This window comes from Vulpes lagopus, chromosome 2, assembly GCF_018345385.1.
Source record: "Vulpes lagopus strain Blue_001 chromosome 2, ASM1834538v1, whole genome shotgun sequence".
Taxonomy (NCBI): domain Eukaryota; kingdom Metazoa; phylum Chordata; class Mammalia; order Carnivora; family Canidae; genus Vulpes; species Vulpes lagopus.
This window is the reverse complement of record NC_054825.1, coordinates 33,636,822-33,653,268: the sequence shown is the minus strand read 5'-3', so window position 1 is coordinate 33,653,268 and position 16,447 is coordinate 33,636,822. Positions and strand designations below refer to the sequence as shown.

The 16,447-nt window shown below is 43.0% G+C and overlaps 1 protein-coding gene across 2 annotated transcripts in view; it reads right to left on the bottom strand.

Annotated features, from left to right (window-relative positions):
* MYOF (myoferlin) overlaps window positions 1-16,447 on the bottom strand; it is a 143,134-nt gene that overhangs the window by 93,944 nt on the left and 32,743 nt on the right. For both annotated transcript variants that reach the window (XM_041744274.1, XM_041744275.1), the window contains exons 4-5: window positions 11,625-11,733; window positions 9,097-9,184 (exon numbers count right to left, since the gene is read on the bottom strand). In XM_041744274.1, the coding sequence (XP_041600208.1) occupies window positions 9,097-9,184; window positions 11,625-11,733 (197 nt within the window). The remainder of the gene's footprint in view (window positions 1-9,096; window positions 9,185-11,624; window positions 11,734-16,447) is intronic.

Below are 16,447 nucleotides of genomic sequence, written 5' to 3'. Positions count from 1 at the left end.
TCTTGGGCTCCTCTCCATGTCCTGCTCCCCACATGTGACTTCCCACTCTGTTCCTTAGTCCTCTGCCCCTCTGACCTCATGGCTTCTGCATCTACACTTTAGACCCACAGAGTGTGAGGCCAGAGAGGACTCCAAGATCCCTGGTCAGAACATGTGCCTCACCACAGCATCCAGACAAGACAACTGAGGTCTGGAAAGCCGAGGTGACCTGTTAGGTTATTGGGAGCTGAGCTGAAATGAGGACTGGGTCTTTGCTTACCTCACTGGCTCCAGACTGAGTCTAAAACCAGGCTGTGGGGGAAGGAGCTGCTGTCTGCACCTTTGTCAGGATACCAGGAAACCCCAGAGAGGCTGAAGGCAAGAAGGAATACCTTGGCCCTCTGCAAGATAATCTGGGACTCTTCTACTCCATCCTTGATGAGGTTTCAAAAGCAAGGCTTGCCTGCCTGCCACCCACCTTGGGGCACCCAGGTCTTAGAATGTCCCTCCTCCCATTCTTCACCAGATGAGTGCCTCAACTTCCAATTTTCTCAAGCCCCTGATGAAATACCCTGGCTCTGAACAGCACCACAAGTGACCCTACCCAGGAGCTCAGTGAATGCAGAACCAACAAGGAGACACAGGCCTGCCTTCTTGAGTTTTTCAGCTGGACAGTACAGGGCACTCCTCCGACCCCTGCGCCAGCCTCAGGGAAACATAGGAAGGTCTGGCCCCCCTGCTGCAAACCAGTCCTGAACTGGGCAGTGGCTGGGCTGAATGCCTCAAGGGCTCCTCTGACAACTAAGACAAACTCCCTTTGCTCATCCTGGTTTCCTCCCTGCTGCGAATTGTTCCATTTGGGGTCAGTGGTTATGGAGGGCAGCAAATAGGAGAAGGAGGGGTAAACCGTGCCCTCTGCGTGCTGGCCCCTGTATAAGTCCTCATTAAGCTCTCTCTTTTTTTTTAAAGATTTTATTTATTTATTATTTATTATTATTTATTATTATTTCTGATAGAGGGGAGGGGCAGAGACACAGGCAGAGGGAGAAGCAGGCCCCACCTGAGGGGAGGGAGCCTGACGCGGGACTTGATCCCGGGACCCCAGGATCACGCCCTGGGTCAAAGGCAGGCGCTAAACCACTGAGCCACCCAGGGATCCCCCCTCATTAAACTCTTAATGGATGCTTCTGAAGGACCGCAGGCAATGAAGAGCCAGTTTCTTCTAGGAAATACCTTCTGCCATTCAGACCTGAGCCTGAGGGATGGGTCAGAGGAAACCAGCCTGAGTCATGGCTACTGTCAGCATCTCTGCACATAGCAGAAGGATATTTGAGCAGGAAATCCCCCCATAATGTTGCAGGAAGCTACACAGCATTAAACAATGCCACCCCAAGTGTTCCACAAAGAATGAGGGGGGCCCTTTAGGCACTGCCAAGCGCACTCTTCTCTGCAGGCTGTTTCATTACCAGATGTGGGTAGTTGTGTGGGCATGCCCTACTGCTGAGACCCAGGAATAAATCTGAACCACAGCTCAGATGATCTACAAGGATGACTAGAGAGGGCAACATTACATTGGGAACCACTAACTAAATAGAAAGTTGCTGATTGTATTTGCTTCCTTGTATTTGCTGGCTGTCACAAAGAACCCCAAACTAGGTGGCTTAAAGCAATAGAAATTGATTCTCTGACGGTTCCAAACCCTAGAAGGAGAGTGTTGGCAGGGCTATTCTCCCTCAGGACCATCATCTCATCTAATCCTCTTCCATTCCTTGGTGGAGAGTCTTTTCTGGATTTTCTTAAGTAGGCCCCACACCCAGCCTAGAACCTAACGTGGGGCTTGAACTCATGACCCTGAGATCAAGACATGAGCTGAAATCAAGGATCAGATGCTTAACCAACTGAACCACCTAGGCATCCCCCTTCTGGAATATTTTATGCTTTTTTGGGTGGAGAAGATATTATAACAACCCCGTTTCTCTAGAGTCCTAGAATGTCATTCTCTGCCTGTGATATCTTGTAACATTAATTTTGGAGATAATTCCTTCCTGCTTCTTATTAGCTGGTGGCTCCTGGCAGTGCTGGGCATTCCTTGGCTTGTGGCTGCATCCTTCCAATCCCTGCCTCTGTTGGCACATGGCCTCCTCCCCCTGGGTATCTGGGCACCCCCACGTCTTTTTTGTAAAGGTACCAGTCACTGTAACAGTATGATTTCATCTTAGCTAAGTGCATTTGCAAAGATCCCATTTCTGAATAAGGGCACCTTTTGATATTCTGTGTAGGAATTGGCGGGGGACACTATTCAACTCCCTACAAAGGCCATCTTTTGATTCTTTCCCGTGTGTTCCATCTATTACTCCAGTCTACAGTCTGTAGCCACACAGGCACCCTCAGTCTATCAACCACATCATTTTCCATGCCTCCCCACCCCCTGCCACTGTCTTCACATCTTTTTTCTCTTGATCTGTGCCAGTCCATGCTCTAACACTGCCCTGCTCCTCTTCAACCTCAACTCCTTCCTTCCTCTGGTTTACTGTACTCACCTGGTTCATTCAACCTCCACTCACTCCACCCCTTCACCTAGGGAGCTAAGCTTGGCTAAACACTCACCCCCTTGGCCAGTCCCACTTTAATTTCATGATCACACATGTTAAATGGATTCACACGCCATCCCACCATATTTCCAAGGCATCTATCCTGGATCCTGGTCTGAGAAAGCCACTAATTGGCCAACACAATCAAATCACTTTGCTTTTCTGAACTTCCACCTATTGTGCACCTTGAAAGCTTCAGATAACCTCTCCTTCTCATTGCCAGCTAATGAACTTGCATCTTATTTCATTAAGAAAACAGGTAATCAGAAGAGAATATCTTCATCCTCCCAACTCCAAGTCAACCTTCCTACCTGCCTCTGTTGTCTGCCTTCCCTCCTGCTACAATCACTGAACTGTGTTCCCCATGAGGGCAATCCTTCCATACGTGTGCAGACCTCATCTCCTCTCCCCACTCAAGGATTTTGCTTCTGCAATTTCTGCCTCTCAGGAGGATCATTCCCAAATATGTAAAATATAGCCCACAATAAAAAAAAACGAAAAATGAACAAAACAAACACAAAACAACTTTCTTTGACTCTCCCTATGGTTACTGCTCTATTTTTCTGTTCCTCTTAAAATGTCACTTTGGCCATGTCAAGCTTTTCACAATTCCTTTATATGAATGCTATCCTGCCTCTCCAGCAATTTCCATGCCCTTCAGTCAAACCCTACCAAGCTTCTGACTGCTGCCAACACTGACCTGTCTCCTTTCTGAATGTCAGTAACCCTTTATGTGACTATGAAAAGATGCTTCAAATCCTATGTCATCAGGAAATACAAATTATTATTTTTTAAAAGATTTTATTTATTTATTTATGAGAGAGAGGCAGAGAGGCAGAGACACAGGCAGAGGGAGAAGCAGGCTCCAGGCAGGGAGCCTGACGTGGGACTCGATCCTGGGTCTCCAGGATCATGCCCTAAGCTGAAGGTGGTGCTAAACCACTGAGCCACCTGCGCTGCCCAAGAAATACAAATTAAAACAGTGAGATACCACTATACAAATTAGGATGATCAAAATCTGGAAGACTAATAACATCAAATGCTGGTGAGGATGTGGAGCAACAGGAACTCTCATACATTACTGGTAGGTATGCAAAGTGGTATAGCCACTTTTAAGACTGTTTAGCAGCTTCTTACAACATTAAAGGTATTCTTTCCATGTGATCCAGCAATCACGCTCCTTGGTATTTACCCAAAGAGGTTGAAAATGTATATTCATACAAAATCCATACATGGATGTTTATAGGAGCTTTATTCATAATTGCCAAACTTGAAAGAAACCAAGATGTCTTTCAGGAGGTGAATGAATAAATTAACTGTGGTATATCCAGACAATGGAATATTATTCAGTGCTTAAAGAGTAAGCTATCAAATCATGAAAAGACATGGGAAAATCTTAAATGCATATTACTAACTCAAAGTCAGTCTGAAAAGACTGCATACTATATGATTCCAACTCAAGGACATTCTGGAAAAGGCAAAACTATGGAGACAATAAAAGGATCAGGAGTCACCAAAGTTGGGTGGGGGATGAATATGCAAAGCACAGAGGATTTTAGGGCAGTGAAAGTACTCTGTATGATACTAAACTGATAGACATATGTCATTATACATTTGTCCAAACCCTAGAATATATGCCACCAAGAATGAGCCAAGAATGAACTCTAAGGGAAACTATGGACTTTGGGTAATTACAATGTGTCAACATAGGTTCATCCTTTGTAAAATGTGTACCATTCTGATGAGTGACACTGATGATGGAGAAGGCTACACATGTGCAGGGGCAGGGTGTGTATCTGAAATCTGTTATCTTCCTCTCAATATTATGGCAAACCTAAAACCGCTCTAAAAGAAAACAAAGTCCTTAAATACACACAATGAACACACAAGTCCCTCAGGTATCCAACTCCTGGGACCTATAGTCAAACTAGTTTCTTCACTTTCCAGGGACGAATTTTCCTGAAAATCTTCACTTTTATGTTCTATAATTAAGATTTCAAAGTTCTTCCATGCAGGACTTATTATATGAATGGCAATCTTTAAAATCAGTATTGGTAATAATGAATAGTGATTATCTCTGGAGGATGGGACTGTGGAAGATTTGCACTTTTTGTGTTTTATATTTCTGTAATGTCTACATTTTTACAAGCTATCATTGCTTTTGGACTCAAAAAGATCAATGAGTTCAAAAAATTTTAATTTGTAAAGACCTATATAAATTAGAGGAAGCAGACTCATTGCTTTGACATAGAATGGTAAAGTTTTTTAAAGAGCCAATTGAAAAGAAAAAGAAAAATAAATAAAAAATAAATAAAAAATAATAAATAATAAAAAATAAAAAATAAAAAGAGAAAAGAAAAAGAAAACAAATTTTGGGCCAGATGTTCTGCTTAGGTTATTGAAGTATATGATGGCAGGAGGTGTGGCTATCTTGCTCTTACTTCTCTGCCTCATATTTGTTGGTCTTTTCTTCCCCCAAGTCTGTAAATTGTTGGTTGTTTTGTTTTTTTCCTAGCATCTTCCCTAGTATGGAGTTGTAGTAAGTACCCAAAGAAATCTTTGCTTAGTTGAATTGAATTGTCTTATTAAGACAAAAAAAAAAAAAAAGGTTTTCTCTCTTGAAACATCCAAATAACCCAGGATGTTGAAGGATTTTTTTAAATACCGAAGAAGAGATTCTTTCAGCTGGATTACGAAGCCGACATTCAGAATGTCACTCTTGACCCAGCTTTGGTGAATAGTCATCTAATAAAGCAAAGATAATACTTCTAGGTCAAAGAACTCTGTTCTTCTTCTTTTCTTTTCTTTTCTTTTCTTTTTTTTTAAGATTTTATTTATTTACTCATGAGAGACACACAGAGAGAGAGGCAGAGACACAAGCAGAGGGAGAAGCAGGCTCCATGTAGGAAGCCTGACGCGGGACTTGATCCCGGGTCTCCAGGATCACGACCTGGGCTGAAGGTGGCGCTAAACCGCTGAGCCACCCGGGCTGCCCTGTTCATTTTTTAAGTAACAAAATTTCATTTTTGTCATCTCACACTTAAAAATGAACTTTCCCTGCAGACACAGCTCATTTCCTGCCTAGCACCTGTTAACACTCTTTGTTTGAAATCCAAATAAAAGGAGCTCAGGTTCTTTTCCTATCTCCACCCAGCAGTATCAGGGATTCTAGAGAACTTCTGAGAAAGACCTTGGCCAACTGCCACTGCAGAGCCTGCTGGGAGTGAGTTTCCTAAGAGAATGGGTGAACTCCCAGTCCAGGAACACTGCTGGAGCATTAGTGCTACCAAGACAATCCAGAAGGTGAGGAGCAGGAGCCTCAAGCAGAGGGACCTTAGATGGCAAGGATTCTCTCCTCACTGGATTTAAAGTTCAGAGCTTTTCTCATTTCTAAGGAGGCAGCCTTTGCTCCAGAGAAATCATATGGTCTCTGAGCATGCCCTATCCGTGGTCCATCTCAGAGGATGGGATCTTCCCGTACACTCTCAAATAGTTTGATGAATTGCTTATTCTCAAAGTCTCTCTGGTCTACTAGGACACAACTTTTTTCTTTTCCTTTTTTAAAAAAGATATTTACAAATAAGCATTAAGTATCACAATGTGACTTTGAGCCAAATCAGATCATTCATTCTTTTCCAACAGCTCTGATATTTAGAGGAAACAATTTGAATGTTCATACAGTGTTCCACCCAACTGAGCTCATGACTACACGTCAACTAGAATTGTTTTTGTAAAAACAGTAATAATAATAATAACAATGGCCACCATTTAGGTAGCACTTACTGTATACTAGGCACTGAGCTAAGTGCTTTCTTTATATGTCTTATCTCATTTAATCCTTGTGACAACTTTCTGATCTAGGTGCCACTATCATCCCCACTTTATGGTAAAGAAAACTGAGATTAAGAGAGAAGCGATTAAGAGAGGCTAAGTGATTTATCCAAGGCTACATGGCAGATTAACAACAGATACAGAATCCAACCTGGCCAGTCTGACCCCAAAGCCCTTGCTCTTATAAAGTCAAACTTTCACGATAATAAAAAAAGTTTTTTTCTCTAAAACTTAGACTAAATATGCCTGGAGAGCAGGAGCTGTACCCTAAAGCATTTATCACCCAGCACTGCAGTATCTAGTGTTAGGTCGAGAAACCCAGCAATGACTTTCTTTATTTCATAAATATTAAAGAAATGGTGTGGCACCAGTTTACTGTAAACTGTAAGTTTACTCCTTTGCTTGAATGATTCACAGTATTATCTTTTCCCTAAAGGCCTGCCTGAAGTGGTAACACAAAAGGGCTCATTTAACATTTTGGCTCTTGAAATGGAATGAACATAATGAAACTGCCGTTTATCTTCTAGTATACCCGGATAAGAGCATCCTCCCAGCAGCCATGCCCATCTATAACCTTAGAACATGACATTATTTGGAAATAGGGTCTTTGTGGATGGGATCAAGCAAAGATGAGACCACACTGGATGAAAGTAGGCTAATCCAACCACTGGGATCCTTACAAAAAGTAAGAAATTTGGACATACCCAGGGACCATGCCCTGAGATGACAGAGGAGGAGATTGGAGTGGTGAATCTGCAAGCCAAGGAACAGCAAAGATTACCAGTAACCACCAGAAGCTAGGACAGAGGCCTAGAACAAATTTTTCCTTGGGGTCTCCATAAGGAACCAGTCCAGTCAGCATCTTGATTTTTAGCCTCCAGAACTGTGAGGGAATCAATTTCTATTGTTCAAGCCAGCCAGCTTATGGGGCTTTATTACAGCAACTCTAGAAAACTAATAAACAGGATCTGGCTAGGAAAAATGGCAGTGTGAGAAAAGGTAAGCAGATCCTCCCAATTCAGAGGCAATGCCAGATATCCTGCCAGTTGGGGTTGCCTTTTGCAGGCCAGAAAGTACCTACTGTCCTTCTCAGGCTAACATAAACCCTGGTGACAGCAGGCTTTGGAGAGGGGGTGAGAAAGAAAAGGGTAGGACCAGTCAGTTCAGCTCCCCCAATAATGTGCTATTCCAGACTGGACTGTTTCCTCTGGGTTTCATTTGTCATTACTGCTGTGGCAGCAAAGGGAGCCATGGACATTTTTGGGCCATTGCAGGGTTTTTGTAGGGCTGAGCATGTCTGAGCACCATACAACATGCCCATGGTGGTACATAGAGGTGCTGCTGATGCACTGGGGCTGTCAGTTCTAATTATCCCCAAGGGAGAAGGGACCAGATGACCCATGTTAAACACTTACAAGTACCTGGTCAAGAAGTGAGCCAGAACCTCAGTAACGGGCCACCTCGGGGTGTGGGTGAGCAGGGACAGTGGTTGGGGTCAGGCAGGAGGGATATGGCACTGTAGGTGTTGAGTAAACCCCATGGGCTGCCAGAGAGCTGAGTTCAGAACCAAGAGAACTGATGGGCACCTGTGTGGCTCAGTGGTTGAGCATCTACCTTTGGCTCAGGTTGTGATCCTGGGGTTCTGGGATCAAGTGCCACATCAGGCTCCCTACAGGGAATCTGCTTCTCTCTCTGCCTGTGTCTCTCCCTCTTTCTCTGTGTATCTCTCATGAATAAATGAATAAATAAAAGTTAAAAAAAAAAAAAAAAGAACCAAGAGAAATGAAAAGACAGGTCCTGAGGAGCCAAGGCTGGCAGGAACAAGTGCCCAAGTGCTCTCCCAGGAAGAACTTCAAGACAGCTGGTAAGTGTGGCAAGAAAAGGGACTCCTTCTTTCCTGGGGCCCTTGCCAGGGCTGGGGAAACAGGAGCATTTGGCTAGGTATCTTCGGGAAGAGGAAGGGACAGAGACACTTTTTACATCACATCACCTTGGAAAAACGCTAAGAGGTCAAACTTACCTGCATGAAAGGCCTAATCGTCTTGTAGGCTTCCTTCCCCCTGAGGCCCAAAGCCTTCCCCAGAGCCAGCAGTCCCCTCTAGAGCAGCACCCAATGCCCTGAAGGACCAACAATCCGCATCAGAGAAAAGGGAGCAGGAGGTGAGTCATGCTGAGGGAAATGATTCATTAAAGGACCAAGGGGCTATTCAGGGGCTGGGATGGAGTTAAAGCCAAGGGAGAGAAAGAGGCCCAATCCATGGGCACCAGCCATAAGACTGGTACCTGAGAGCACAGCCTGCTGATCACACATTTAGGAAGTGAAGAGACCCATGAAAAGAGCAGAGGTCACTCTTGGAGCTTAATAACCAGGGGCATTCCAACCAGGGGTAGAAGCTACAAACCTGAAGCAAAGCCTTGCTTAGCAGTTTCCGCTAGAGCTTGTGTGTTGGACGGGCCCACTGTGAGGCTGGCCAGTAAGGGGCTGTCTCACCCTCCTCCTCTCCCCTGAAGGGCATTTCACAAACAACTGTAATGTCCCAGTTTGGGGCAGCTCTACCTATCCCATGGGGCCCTGTCCAGGTGAGCAGGGCACTATAGACAGTACAATGACAAAGAAAGCTTTCTTGGAGACTCCTTCTGTGTCTTTAACAGACTACCCCTGGCATAGGTGGGGCCTTCCAAAGGGTCAGCTTACCTTCTGTGACTGACACACTGGTCCCACTGGGGTCATTTGGATGTGGAGCAGAAGGTGGATCATAGCCAATCACCAAGTCAATGGTGGCCTGGGTAGAAATAATTCATTGCAGGCAGAATCAGTGCAGGGTAGCGGATTCAATGCAAACAAAATCAGCAGGAGTAAAAAGTTCTGGAAGGGGTGAGCAGGCGGATGGGAAAGTGAGAAGAGAAGGAGAGAAGGATCACACATGCTCCATTGTTTCTATCTTCCCTCTGGAGAGCCAGGTGGGCAGGAAAGCCTGAGAAAGGAATTACCTGTTATAGGTTGGCAAGTGTACCATTGCTAACGGGCAATCTCACAAATTGGAGCAAAGTTGTGCCAAGCAAGCATGAACTTGTAATTAGCCTTCATCCTAGACTTGAGATGGCCTCCAATCACAGAGGCTCATTTTACATGGTTGAGTTAGTTGTGTGCACACTGGCTTCTTTATTCATTGCTGAAATTTATTTTCATTTTTTTCTTCTCTCTCTAAAAACAACTTGAGTGACTAACAAAAATTATATAACAATGTGATTCATAAAATAGAATAAAAGGGAATCAAGTCTGATTAAAGAGAAAACAAATATGCAAATCATGAGGTTCAAGGTAACTGCATCTTGGGTAAAATGTGACTCCAAGATAGCTAGGAACCAAGGCAAAAAGGAGAACAGAAAATATTATGTAACTTTCATTTTCAGAAAGGAAGAAACATATTAGTTCCTTACAGAAAATAAAGTTTTTACCATTTTTAAAACCTGAGATAAATTTCTCACATGGAGCATTAATTTAGGGCAGAGTTTCCTATACTTAAGCATTTCCTATAAAACCTATAAAATTTCAAAAAGTTTGCTAGGGAGCGTCAACATAGGGATACTAACCCAAGCCGATAACTATTAGCTACTGTTATGATAATTTCACAAAAGAAATTAATCTTAACAGCAAAAATGAGGAAGGACAAACCTCAGAATAAAGAGAATCCTTTGCAAATATGGATGGCGCATGTACACACACCCACACACCTGCACATACATACCCAAGTTACCAGTTAAAATACAGACATAACATTTAGGACATAGTCATACTGAAAATTATTCATTGTTTATCTGAAACTCAAATTTCAATGGGCATCCCATACTTCCAGCTGCCATTTTTGCTACATGTGGTCAACTCTAGTATGTCCACGCATGTGCGCATGCACCCAGCATACTGCCTTTATTTTTTCTCATCTGTCTGTTTGTCAGTGAATACTCTTTCATGGGTCAGCACATTCTGTGTTCAACTTAGGAACTACAGAGCTGGGAGACACTGAACAAAACAATAAATGAGACCCCCCCCCAACAACAGTTTTGTGACAAATAAAGAATCATAAGAGCAGCATCCCACAGCAGCATCCCACGGCTACCTATGCTGAAGACCCAGGCCACAACCTGAAGGTTGAATGCAAGGAGCACTGAGGGGCTCGACTGCTAACCTTAAGTGAAGAATCAAACTTTCAAAACTTAGAAAAGGACATGGATGCCTCGGGATCAGTGATTTCCTGATAACATCAGGATTCCTAGAAGTGCTCCAGTTCTATGTGTGCTTGCTTCTGTGCTTAAAAAACGAAACCCAAACCAGCCAGAAGCACCACTGACTGGTATCATCTTTCCTAAGTATGATTTCTCTCAGCCAGATTTTGGAAAAATAGATGACAGATGACACTGAGTTTACGTTTTAGAATTTAGAATGTCGGTTCACAGTAAACCTTTAAGTTTCAGAGTATAGACCAACAAAATCAGCATTCTGGAAAGGCTTTGAGAAGCCTAACCTGTATTCTTGCCTACAGGGTTGGCCTATTTTAGTGTAAAATTTTCTCCTTTTGCCCAGGCTCCCAAGGAAATTAAATTGATTGGGAAATAAAGATGTTAAAGGTTAATGGAGCAAGTGTGGTAGCTTTATGAGCACTGTTAGCAAGCCAATGAAATCTGAGCGCTATGAGCTTTGAATCCATTTATTTCTTTTAAGTGCACTCGAGAAAGAGAGTTCTGGGCTTATATCAGACAATATTAGTATGTACTTATTTAGAGAGGCTGCCAGTGCAATGATAAACATCATGATATTCACATCCGATGTTCCAAAGTAATATTAATGAAACACCTTCAACAGAATGTCTCAGAGAGTGTCTGATACAGAGAGCTATGCTCACCACACAAATGTAAACACCCAAGTGGTATTCACAGAGCTATACCAAGAGAGGGTCCCACTCACTCTATAGCATTCTGTCAAAGAAAATCAAGTTTATCTAATCTATGAGTTCTGTGATTGCAAGTATAGGATAAGGCCATATCATTTGCAAGTAGATGTGTTATCTCAAAACCAGCAGTGGTGTGTGGGTGTGGATGTGTCTGTGCACGGTGAGCTGATTATAATTTCACACTCTTTTTTTTTTTTAATTTCACACTTTTCTTAATGAAATTTTGGTTACTTATCTCCCTTCAAAGTCATTCAACAAGAGAGAATGTGCTCACCCCAGTATCTTGCCCCTTTTCGCTGAGCAGGGAGATGAGTTTGTACGGCAGTGATCTGCTCTGGTCACCAGTCAGGTCCTTCAGGGCTACAGTGGCCGTGCCAATTAATCTGCAGGTGAAACAAGAAAGCACACAGTAACCTAAGTGAGATGCTTTTACTTTCTCAGCAGACCTCCTAATTCCCCTCCTATTCGTCTGCTCTCATTAAAATCACTCATAGTGAAATAAATTTGGGGAATTTTGGCAGTAAACATCACTTTTCCATAGCAGGTAGTCATTTTGAGAGTCTTCCTATGGTGCCTATGAAATTTCAAGTCATGAATGAGGTAGTCACCATAAATGGGTGACAAAGACTGAATAGCACCCTTCAGAATCCAAGAGAGAAAAGTAGGACAAAATTCAGACATTCCTCTGAAATGTAAATGTAAAAAGACCCATCTGCCATGGCCTACTGTAAAAAATGTCCTCCCCAGGGAGACCTGCTGCAAATAAGTTGCTAGTATACTGATGAGGCCAACTTACTAACCTGCATACTCTGGAGCAGAATTCAGAAGTTGGATGTGCGTAATCCTCCCTGTTCCTGGACCCCGAGGGATTATGTTCAGTCTCTACTACTTACCCATCCACCTCTCAGTGTACATAACCTAATGGTATGGAAGCTTCCATATGTCTCTACCCATCACTGTCAGGCCCCCTACAGGTAGGGATTGTTGCCTTTTCTGTTCAATACTCTCACCTCAGTGCTTGGAACATAGATCTTTTATTCATAGTTATTTACTGAATGAAGGAAAGAATAAATAGATCTACATACATTAAGAATGAACACCCAAAATATTTTTGTAGTTGGGGAATGTGATTGAAGAAATTTATGGAACACACAACCACCAACAGTTAGTGAATATAAAAATGTAACCTACAAAATATAGTTTGTAAATTAGCGATTATAACAAACAACACAGAATGAGATTGGATGAATTGAAGAAGTTCCCTTTGTGAAATCCAGTTGAAAAGCAAAGAAAGCTCAGAGGTGTGCTCTCAGTATGGACACTGGAAAAAGGAAAAAAGAAACAGGAAGAATTTAAAAATATTTATTTATACCTTGCCTACATTTGCAGTGACTGATGCAAATAAATGGCAGACATGATAGCATGAATATAATTAGCATAAAAATAGAAAACTAAGCATCAAATCCTCAAAGTGATAGAAGAGATTCCTTATATCAAAAAACACAGGGTAAAGAAACCATGGTTGAGCATAAAACATAACTCTGGGCTTTTGGGCAAAAGTAATATCAATGTGTGAACATCATTTGTGAGCTGACATATATCCATATTCTCCTCTCTCCCTCAGGCCTCAGAAATGGAAGTGGATTATAGATCTGGGGTCAGTCACTCAACCACATACATCCACTGGCTCGACAATATGAATAAGGGACTTCACTTTCTGTGAATAGGCCTATTAGACTGTACAAGATCAGAAAATTGCTATGGTACCCTGTCTCACCCAATCCACCAAATGGCATGAAGCATTGCACATGGCTTCTTGGAAGAATACATGTTCTTGGACAGAACACCACATAAAAAGCTCAACGACCACGATGGATTCTCATCTCTTCTAATATCGCAAGTACAGTCAGCTATTGGCAATGGAAAAGAAATTCTGCCTCTAGATGGTTAAGAGTGAACATTTCAGCCCTTTTAGGTCAATACAGGAATTAGGTCTTTCAGTTGACGCTGAGAATTGATGGAACTTCTTAGTTTTTAGAGTAATAGAGTAATTTCTCAGTTGAGCATGTTCACTAAGTTTGCTAGATTTTTAGAAACTGAGTATATTTTCTCCTCACTTAGATTTTAATTTCTCTGACATATTGAGGACAAGAGTCTACACATAACTCCATCGCCACCAGATGAAACAAGTACACCTCCCACACAAAGTGAGAGTCCTTGGCAAAATCTCTTCCACATCTCCGTCAGCCCCACATGATATGAGCCTGATGAGAATTTCTTCCCAAGTTTTAAAAATAGCATAGAAAGCCATGAGGTTGGCTAATTGAGTTTTTAGGATGAAATGTGAAAACTACAATTTTAAAAGTCATCTGACTGGTATTAAATGTCTAAATGAGGTACCTGTCTTGAAAGACATGGAAACACACTGGATTTTATTCCTCACAGTTCCATGATTCATAATCTATCTGTACAATTAAAATAATAACATTGTACATTTGGACATGCACAGATTTGCTTTTGCTGAGGCCAAGATGACCTGAAACTCTATCAGCAGGAACTAATTCTTAGGAGAAAACAAAATATATCACACTGGGACAATACTGAGAGGGCTGGCCTGCAGTTGGAGCAGTATTTCTCAACCTTGGCACTACTGACATTTTGAACTTGACAATTCTTTGTTCTGGGGGGCTGCCCTGTGCTTTGTCAGATGTTCAACAGCATCCTTGGCCTCAACCCCCGGGCATCTCTGGACCCTGCCAATGGTGCCCTAGAGGGCAAAATCACCTCAGGTTGAAAAACACTGGGGTAGACAATTTCTGTTCTTGCCTTAACTCAGTGTCCCAACTTCCTTCAAGTCGTAACCACCAAGTCACCCAACTCTCTGAGCCCACTTTGTCGTCTGCAAATAAGTGGCATGAAGTAAATAATTTCTCAGACCCTTACCTATTAAAGTCTGTGGCTAGGCTTGTACATGTGATATTTTCTACAGATATCTATGTAGAAAACTATCTCATGTTAAATATTTCTTTCTCTTAAAATTCTCGTTCATTGATTTAGGAAAAATATATCTTAAAATATGTCCATGTTGGACAATCCAGAACATATTGGCCTATGTTCTTGTGGTCAAGCTTAAATTCATACGGTGTCAGGGGAAAGGTTAGGCCAATAACAGAACTGTGGAACACCAGGTAAGACAGTAGGGAATGGTGCCTTGTGCTAACTGGAGAGGACAGGCTCGCCTGGAACACAAAGCCCACCCGCTGGCCCTTCATGGCCATGAATGGCTCTACATCCTCTGTTCTGACTCAACCACTACGTGTAGATTTCCCTTCCCCCTAAGAGGCTGAGAGACAGTGATGACAGAGAGTGGACGAGGAATGGAGTAAAATAAAAACAGCCTATTATAAACTCACACTTCAGTTCCTTCTTTCAGAAACTCTAGTCCCATTTCTTACAATTTGTTTTTTTTTCATCATAAACTTCTGATGCTTTTGTGTTTGTATGTGGGAGAGGTGGCTTAACAGAAAACTTCACTTTCTTTTTTTCTGAAGTAAAGACAATGTGTTCACATGAAAGCCTGGGAAGATTTTAATCCCCCCAAATATTTTTAACAGCTAGGCTGAGTTGAAATAAAATGCCAACAGTAACAACTTCTAAGCTTTCATTGTGAATTGGAGACAGCGCCCCCTATAGGCAAGTCTGAGCTCCGCAGGACTCGGAGGGCCGGCCAGCCTGGTGTGGGCTGCTTTCTGTGATGTTGCCTGGCTACAGATTACTGTGAGAGGCTGGGAAATGATGACCTGACCTCCTACACAGGGGACAAGAGCAGTGCAGCCGGACCACAAGCCAGCTTCCTTTAAAGGAGGTGACACTAAACCAAAAGCCCTTTTTCATTCCTATTGCTAACGCTATAAATATGCTAACAAGTTACAGTGTGACAGTAGTGCACACAGTTTGCCTTGAATTTGCATGGAAAAATAAGAGTCTCCCCGTGGACTTCAGCCAACACTAAAACAGATGGACCACGTCTCAAAAGGAAACTTTACAGTGGAAGAATCTCAGGGCCCTTTAGCTTTGTTTGCAGAATTAATAAGCTGCAGATGTATTCTGAAGTGAAGAAAAAGCCAGTCTTGTTCTTATCCCTTACAGTTCTTGAATGTCTAGATAGTCTTGAGTTGGGTCTCTCTGTGACATGAAAGTAATTCTAAGCAGTGGAATTGAAAACTAGTCAACTTCGTCAGGCAAGGGTTGGTTCGGAACTTCTCTAACTTGTTAAAACAAAGTCTAGTATGTTTAAAAAAGAGAAAAGGGAAATGTTCTCCCTATTAGCATAGACCCAAATGTTAACAGCCACATGCCACTGTGGTGAGTAAGGGCTTTGCTGGCTGAGTTCATGAGAGCTCACATATATCAAGTTGTTCTGTGCAGCAGGGACACAGCCCACATGGATTACTGGAGGAGGGTTTACTGGAAATTCCTTTGTGAAGGAAAGAAAAAATACATTGGACTCTGGAAAGTAAATCACATGCACTGTTTCTGCCCCTAGAGACTGCAGCGTGTCTCAACTTTCCATCCTCTATGAGGGAATAACAATCCCCAACTGGGCTGAGGACAGATACTTCTCCAAGCTGCTCCCAGGTCCCCTGTAGAAAACCTGAAAGGGCCAGTCATGTCCACCCTTTGAAGCACTGGGCTCTCAGCCAGCTGAGCTTTGTCATTTCAACCAGGCCAGAGTGGTCTTGGGGTTCCCTGGCTGGGCCCCATCACCCACCCCTACACCTATTCCCCAGGGCCTGTATCTGTCAAACTCCTCCCCACACCATCCCCACTCATACCCCCAAGCTGAGCCCAAAGGTGGGAGAGGCAGGCTTATACCTTGCTTACAACCAGATGGGTGGGAAAAGCTGGGGCAATCATGACAGCAAGTGCTATCACAGGAAGCTGTGAATAAGCAAAAACCCCCTCAAAGGGCATCTTCTGGGTCTCCCAGCCACTTCACCAGTGAAGAACCCTCCTGAGTCTCCCAAGCAGCCCACCTGGCCCTTTGGATTAGCTCATACACTGTAGTTCCCCAGAACTCCCTGCAGCAGAATCACC